At 44.0% G+C, this 8,116-nt stretch overlaps 1 protein-coding gene across 1 annotated transcript; it reads left to right on the forward strand.

Annotated features, from left to right (window-relative positions):
• The first annotated feature begins 229 nt into the window (after positions 1-229).
• On the forward strand, positions 230-7,683 carry TOMM7 (translocase of outer mitochondrial membrane 7). Its single transcript, XM_028525816.2, has 3 exons — positions 230-411; positions 3,248-3,296; positions 7,467-7,683. The coding sequence occupies exons 1-3, from the start codon at positions 309-311 to the stop codon at positions 7,480-7,482; spliced, it is 168 nt and encodes a 55-aa protein (XP_028381617.1). The 5' UTR covers positions 230-308; the 3' UTR covers positions 7,483-7,683.
• The last annotated feature ends 433 nt before the right edge of the window (positions 7,684-8,116 follow it).

Consider the following 8,116-nt stretch of genomic DNA (forward strand, 5'->3'; position numbering starts at 1 on the left):
AAAAATATCTTAAACATAGGTAAGACTGTGAAAAGAGAGCAAGCATTCGGGACCGAAGGAACAGTGTCTCATGAGTCTTGCAACCAGCGATTCCTAAACGTTAACATTAACCTTGGCCTCCAGAGAGGAGAGTACACTACGCATGCGCCTTCAATAGACCGTGCCGGCGATGAATTACGACCTCTGCTGGCGACGTCACGACTCTTGCCGTAAAAGCCGCGTGTGGCGCCTGCGCACCTCCTTTCCTTTTTTGGAGAGACGCTGCCGCCGCTCTTGCGGGTCCTTGCAGCGCCGCCTGGGCCGTCACCATGGTGAAGCTGAGCAAAGAGGCCAAGCAGAGGCTGCAGCAGCTCTTCAAGGGCGGCCAGTTTGCCATCCGCTGGGGCTTTATTCCTCTCGTGATTTACCTGGGTCAGTGGGAGAAGAACCTGTGAGGAGATGGGAGGGACGGGCGTGCGGGGGCTGGGACTCCATTTTTGGCTTTCAGCGCTGGAGAGAGAAACGTGACCACGCTGTGCGGGTGTTTTGAGGCTCTCTGGCCTAGTGGGGTCGGTCTAACTTGAGTTCGAGTTCCTGTTCTGCCTTTTAGTATTTTTACGGTCTCTCGCAAGTCACGTAATCCCTCCCGATCTGTTTTCCCATCTGTGAAATGGAGGTGACACACTGTTGAGGACTGTTGGGAGAGTTAGACTGCCCGACGCGTGGTAAAGCGACACATTTCAGCCTTTGGCAGTAGGTGGATTTTCAGGGCGTTTGCGCTCACCTGACCACGTGGACGTAACTAGAAAGAGGCCTGTAGACGTCGGGGACAGGCCACTGCCTTAAAGCCTGATTTTGACAGGAGTTGTTGGATGCCTTTAAACTGTGTGAAGTAGGGCGGAGATGATGTTTACTATAGAACCCATTCCACAGGTGGGGAAACAAAGTCACAGAGAGGTTTTTGTCCTTGCCGGAAGGCCGCGCAGCTGTTAAGTTGGGGTAGCCATGAACCCGAGCGATGGGATAAGGCCCCAGCTCTTCGGCTTGGTGCTGTACTGCAGAGATTTGTGAGCGCTCAGGCAGTTATTTTCCCTAGGGGTGCACATTGGGACTTTATCCTATTTCCAGCCTTGGGTAGTTTTTTTATTTTAATCTTATTGCCCAACTCAGGCAGTGTGGTGGACAGGAAAAAGCCCCAGCGCTGTCAGTTTGAGCATCAAGTTTGACATTTTCTGAAAGTCACACTTTAAAGCCCCACGATTTTAACAAGGGGCTGCTTTCCGATTGTTTCAGGCGTCATGCATTGCCTGAGAGAAAGTGCATGCTTCATCTTGACAGAGCCTTTGATCATGCCGGACGTTGTTTAGGCAGCTGTGGCTCCCACTTCCCTGTGAATTGCAAGCCAGCTGATAATTTGGGAATACTTAAGTATTCAGGACTTAGATTTTTTTCCTCCTTTATTTTGAATACTTTTAAAGCATGACTTTTCCCGATTTTAGTGACTCTGTAGAAGTATCAAGGATTAAATAGTTGACAGCCCACTGTTACTGGCTGTGCTGTTCCCCCTCTCCTCCCAGACTCTGCCTCCCCAACTTTCAGATGGTAGAAAGGGCCCAGTCCTGCTAGTGAAACACTGGGACCAGCTCTGCTTTTAGCTAAGAAAGGGAGGGGGGCTTTAGTTCTCTCCCTTCCTTCCATTATTTCCTTCTTCCATTGTGTGTGTGGGGGGGTTGTTTTAGTCTGCTCTTGCTCTGTGTCCCTGTGATTTCAGTGCTGCTGTAGAAGTCTTCATCTACCTTTCCCTCCTCCTCTTTTTTGAGAGTTCTACTTTCCAGAAAGCTGTAGCTGGTTGCTACAATCTCTATATCAAGGGCTGTGGTCTGAGATGATGCTTTTCTTTTCCATCCTAGACTTTGTTTTCCTTTGTGGGCGCACTGGCTACATTCTCTTTCCTAGGATTAACCATCGTGATTTTTGCCCTAGCATCCAGCTCAGGTTGAGGTTGATGTTAAGGCTGTCTCTTCAGTACTTCTTCCTTGTTAGTCATTGTCTGTTTTCTTACACTATGTATACATTTATGTCTAACCTTGTTCCGAGGTTGTTTTTTCCATCCACTTCACCTCTACTAAAACCTGCAACCACAGATAGAATTTCTTGTGTAATTTAGGTTAAAACATACCTTTTTAGGGCTTCAGGGAGTTGAGGGGGATTATAGTGCTATAAAACAGGATAGATAGTGATATAATAAGGAATCTGTTTTGGACATTTACCAACAGGAAGATTTTAATGAGTCACCTTTTGGAAGACAATTTTCCATAGTGTCTTGAATTTCTACAGATCTGGTGAACAGAGGCCCTGACCACCCTTTGTTCCATATTATCTGTTTAAGTATGTTTGTAGCTTGAGCAGCCTTGGAAAATAGTACCTCCCTCCAGAACAAAGGGGAGACACTGCCCATTTTAAAAGGTTCTAGTTCTCTGACTGCAGGGCTGTCTGCTAAGTGATTGTCCTCTCACTACAGGTGTAGCTGGGAGTCACACATTGTTCTTTGTTCCTGACTTGGTGTCTGTTGTGTGTCTCCTGTCAGCAGCTGTGAAACCAGGGCCAGTTCGTTGTCTCAGAAATGGGGTAACATTTTATACCCTTCACAGTTCTTGCTGACAGCTGTCATTTTAATCAGTTATTTCAGCACATTAACATATGCTGTCCAATTAATAAATACATTTTAAATGGTAAAATGTTTCTTTAATTGTACTTGTAATAAGAGTGCTGACTTAATTAGGTCGTTGAACAATAACTTGCATTTTTTCCCCTTTTTTCTATCACCAGTCTTCGATTGGTTTATAAAAAGAGGTTCATGCAGGATAAGATATTCTCAATAATTTTTTAAGTTTATTTCTTTAAAAAAATCTTTTTGCTTTTTGTAGTCCTTCATACAGTGTAATTTGGCAGTTGTGGTATCTGTTTCCTGAGCCATGACCAGTAATGAAAGATAGTGCCTGCCACGGGCCGCTGCCCTGATTGTGTGTATGTGTAGGTGGAAGAAGGTGGTTTGTCTTCCCTGCTGATTAGTCCTGGATGTAACCTCACACTCGAGTGAGGATGGGAAACTGTTCTGTAGCACAGGTGGATCTAGATGAAGCTGGTAGATTAGGATATCGTTCTAGCCACCCTAGGTTATTGAAAAATAAAGTCATGATTGTAATTTTTGTCTGTTGGGGTTTTAATTAGTATTATTCTCTCTCTTCTCCCTTCCCCTCTCTCCCAGGATTTAAGAGGGGTGCAGATCCTGGAATGCCTGAACCAACTGTTTTGAGGTACTGTTCTTATGAATAAACATTTCAGGGCAAATGCTGGTATGGTAAATGCTCGTATGGTATGGTGAGCATGAGAGCAGCCGTGGTGGCATTGTAAAGGAGCTCTGCCAGTCGGTGTAGTTTGGGGCTGTTGGAAAACTGCAGCAATTTGCAGACCAGTTTAGCTTATGTTAGCAGGTAAGTACTTTCTCTCCCCTTCCTGATTTTTAGTGACTGTACTATGTTATAATGCAGTGAAGCATGTGTTTTTAAAAAAAGAACTAATTTATTATCCCACACCTTTAAAAAGTAAACTGTTTTGAATTTCCCATAATTCTGTCTTTATTCAGATAAATACAACTTTTTATATCATTCTAATAAGAGTACTTAGGATTTTATTTTCTTCGCCTGAAATTAGAGTTGATATCCCATATTTTTTCAGTTGTTGATTACTTAGGTTTTTCCATTTTTCAATATCCTACATAGCAATATAATGAACATTTTTATGGACACCAATTTTATAAGTTTTGATCTATTTCCTTGTGATCCATTCTAATGGGATTAGTAAGTCAAATGTTTGAACACTTATGGCTCTGAAAATGCACTGTCAGATTTCTCTCAGAAACGAACTTGCCAGTGTTTGGTGAGCACTTGTGAAAGCCACACACAAACACAGGTGCGCAGAGTATGCACACTCATCGACCAACATATGCATGTGTGTACGTAGACCTCTGAGGACACTCATGTGTGTGTGCACATACGTCTGTGCAAAGGCGGAATCTAGAACAGGCAGGTTGCCCCGTAGGAGGAACTACCTGCGGCACTACGATGGCCGGGGCCCCTGCACCGTCGCTGTGGATTTCTGCCTGGTCCTCCGTGTTACAGACATTCTTGGGGGTGGCCTTCAGGCACTTTTCACTGGCTGTTCTCTGTCTTCAGTTTTTTCAAATTCCTGCTCTCGGCCAGTTTTTCTAGAATAGGTGGAAAATAATAGCAGTATTACCAGCTGCCACCCAACAGTGTGTCACCCACTGTTTCAGGTGCTCTGTGTACAATATTTCTAATTGTCACTTCAGTCTTTTGGAGCAGATCACCGTCAGTAGGTGATGGCATACGTCTGTCTCCAAAGACTACACTCTTTCCACTGGGTCAGGTGCTACCCCCTGCCCCGTGCAGATAATCTTACCTCTAACTGGACCGAGCACAGTGCAATCTGATAGCAGTTTTCTCCTCCCCCTGCCTTGCCAGCCTCTTTTCTAAGAGGAAAAGGTTTTTTTTTCCCCAAAGTTACCAACATGCTTGCTTTCAACATGTCCATTCCTGCATTACTCTCTTTTCCCTAGTAAAGGGCTTTAATAACGTCTTCATTCACTGCTTCCTTTCTTCACTTCCCTCCCCCTGTAACTGTGTATGGTTAACCTTTATCCTATGGCTTCTTAAAATTGCTTTCAGAGATCACCACTAAGTTCCTTTTTTTCCCAGCCTTTACTCTTTGCATTGCCAATTTCCTTTTTTAAATAGGACTTGAGGTAATGTATCTGCTGTTTACTAGCTTTGACCTTAGACAAGTGGTTTCCTTAGGGAAACATGACCTTAGGAAACTTCAGAGATGGGACTGCCTGGTCAAACTGGACATTTTCCAAGCACTGGAAGTTTCTCTCCCCAAGAGGCTATTAACCTTTGTAAGATGAAGTTTCCTCTTTTATAAGTTGGGCCTAATATCTACTTCATATGATTGCCATGAGGATTGATTGAGAATATTGTATGTAAAGCATTGACAGTACTTGGCAAGTGATATGTGAGCACTGAACTGATAAGAGTAATTTTTAATCTTTTCTGTGTCGTCTCCTTTACCTCGTTCCTTTCTCCTGTGAGAGCTGTGCTCTGGCCGCAGGACACTGTCTGCCACTCCCGGGGTGCGCTGTGCGCTGGTGCTGGGGCTCCCTCAGCCTGGACTGCTCCTTCCCCTCGGTCTCCCCTCGATGGAAATTTCAACTCTCCCCTAAATTATTTTCCCCTTCTCCCAGCTGAAACTGCTCTGTTTTCGTGTTCCTGTAGTGTTCTTGTCTGTCATTCTCTGCCTTACTTTATGCTTGTTTTGTGTTAACACTGCCTTTTGTCCTGCAAGCACCTAAAGCGGCTGCCAGCAAGTGTTGAATTAATTAATCCGGTGACAAACCTCGTGGTGGTCTTTTGGACTGGAATTTGTGGTGTTGCATCATGTGGTATGGTTTTTCAGATTGGACCTGCATGCTGGAAAACAGCATTTCTTTTTGTGTCCCAGGTGCCCCAGGACCCAGAGGTGGGGACAGAATGCGACCTTCTGTAGCACTTTGGCTTCATTTATCTCACCGAGAGCTGACCCTAAGTGCAGGCGGGATGGAACAGTCATCCCGTGTTTTCATTTCTTCACCTCAGGGTCTTCGCAGGGCCCCTCCCCTTTCTGGTGCCGACTCTCTTTCCGACAGTCACACCATAAGGGCATCTTCTGGTTTCCTCCAGCAGCGCTTGTGTCTAGGAAGCAGTTGACCGAGGGCCCGAAAGCGTTAGCCAGCGACAGCAGTCCGTAGCTGCGCTGCTTGTGCTGGGCGGCTGACTGCAGGGCTCTTCCTGGTGGCCTCCTGTGTACCTGACAGACACACAGTTCCAGCCGTTAGGGTTCTTATTGGTGCAGAATCCATTGTTCACCAGTATGAAGTCTGTTGTTCATATATGAATGTACTTGTATAATACTTAGGTAACTAATACAGTTCGTGATTTACTAGTCTGTTTCCTTTGCTAGTCTTTGGGTTCCTTGGGATTAGGACCTCATTTGTTTCCTTGTCCTTTTCCACCCAGGATGGTGCATTTACGTGGCCAGCAAGTGGTGGTTAATATGAATGCCTTATTTCAACCGCAGTGTTTTAGTGAATAAGGTCAATATCCTGGAAAAACACGACTTGGGCAAAATATATCAATACCAAGGTTAACTAAGAGAATCATTGTTCCCATTATTTGTATAAGGCTGAGGAAGATTTTCTTTTTGTCTTTATTTTGGATGCTCATTATTCAGAAGGAGATCTTAATAGATAAATGGTTTATTTTCATATCTTCACTATATTCAGAAATACTTGGGAACTGTTAGTGGGAACTATTTCATGGGAAATATTGATAAATTTTTGAAAATTAGATGTAGATGCATATTCTTTTTTTTTTCCTCAGGCAAAGGGAAAATAGCTTTTTTTTTTTTTAAAGATTTTATTTATTTATTATCAGAGAGGGAAGGGAGGGAGATAGAGAGAGAGAGAGAAACATCAGTGTGCGGTTGCTGGGGGTCATGGCCTGCAACCCAGGAATGTGCCCTGACTGGGAATCGAACCTGCGACACTTTGGTTCGCAGCCCGAGCTCAATCCACTGAGCTATGCCAGCCAGGGCGGAAAATAGCTTTTTAAAAATAAACTTTACAGAATGTTCGAATTGTCATTTTATAATGCCATTTATTGCCATATTACTAGGAGTCACATTTTTAATCAACATAATTTAGAAATAAAATACCTCTTGTCTATTTCCTGGATCCTGTTGCTTAGTCAGCAAATGGTTCAGGAGTCTGGGCTAGAAAGTGGCTGGGACGTTCGGAGTAAGAACTGGCTGAGGCAGAAGTTGACGCCAATTGCTCTTGGGGCGCGTGTGGGCTAATGGCAAAGAGCTCCTGGGTCCCGTCCCGCTCTGCCATTTACAATATGTGACCATTTCAAAACCTCAGTTTTGACACCTTTAAAATGGGGCTCACAATTAGCAGTCTGGGACTTTTCTGCACAGTGTCTGACCCATAGGAAGCCTTCAGTGAATGTTGTTCTTGGTGGTACTGATGTTGCAGCCAGTGATGAGAACAGCTTCATTTTCCAGGTCATCAGTCCTGCATGTTAGTGAAAGTGATTAATCATTTATCTTTTATTGACCTCAATATACATTTTCTTTTTTGTTCATGTAACAGGTAACCACCCTCAAAACTAACAAAATTGTATTTCTTTAAATATAGTTCTCTATGTTTGATGTTTTTGTTGTTGTTGTTCAATGAGATTGATCCCTAACTGAATTTGGTGGATGAGTAAACACAGATGTGAATGCATAAAACTTCTAGTTCTTAAACTATGTTTAAGAAGTGTTTACTTTGGGGTTTAATTTATTTCTCCTCTTCACAAACATTTTAGCTTACTTTGGGGCTAAAGCACTGTTTGGTCACCTGGATTTGGAAGTGCTCAATGGACAGTCGACACGGAAGGTGTGCGCTCTGGCCGGGCTAAGAGCTGGGACATCGATGAGACGCTCAACAATTGAAGGGCACAGGGCTCTTCTCAGGTGCATCTGTGGCAGAGTGGAACCCCTGCTGACTGACAGACTGTATCAAAATAAATGTCTTTAACAGTGCTATGTGTTGAGTCCTTTTTGAATTGAACGTAGTAGGACTGTTAGGTAAAAATTTAGCCTTTTAGTACTTTTTCAAAACAGAAAATCTATATCCGTGCCTAGATGTACCTTAATAAGTTAGGGAATTCCCAAGTTCATTTCTTAACACAAATTCCAGTTTCCCTGTGCATTGAATTATAACTTCCTTGGGATGTTTTGAATTAGGAAAAGTAGAAACGGCTTTCAGTTTGTGAAACACTGGGCCTTGCTTCCTGCCCTGGATGGGAGTTCAGCTCTGATGGGAAGGACAGGGATTCTGTGGCTCTGTTGGAAGCTGATGGGAATGGCTTTGGGGAGTGCAGGTCTGATCTATTTGTGAGTCAAATGTGGGTCTAAGATTCCCCTTGGTGATGCTCGGAAACCAGAGCTGGCTGGGCCGGAGCCCGCTCAGAGC

The sequence above is a fragment of the Phyllostomus discolor genome, chromosome 10, assembly GCF_004126475.2.
Source record: "Phyllostomus discolor isolate MPI-MPIP mPhyDis1 chromosome 10, mPhyDis1.pri.v3, whole genome shotgun sequence".
Taxonomy (NCBI): domain Eukaryota; kingdom Metazoa; phylum Chordata; class Mammalia; order Chiroptera; family Phyllostomidae; genus Phyllostomus; species Phyllostomus discolor.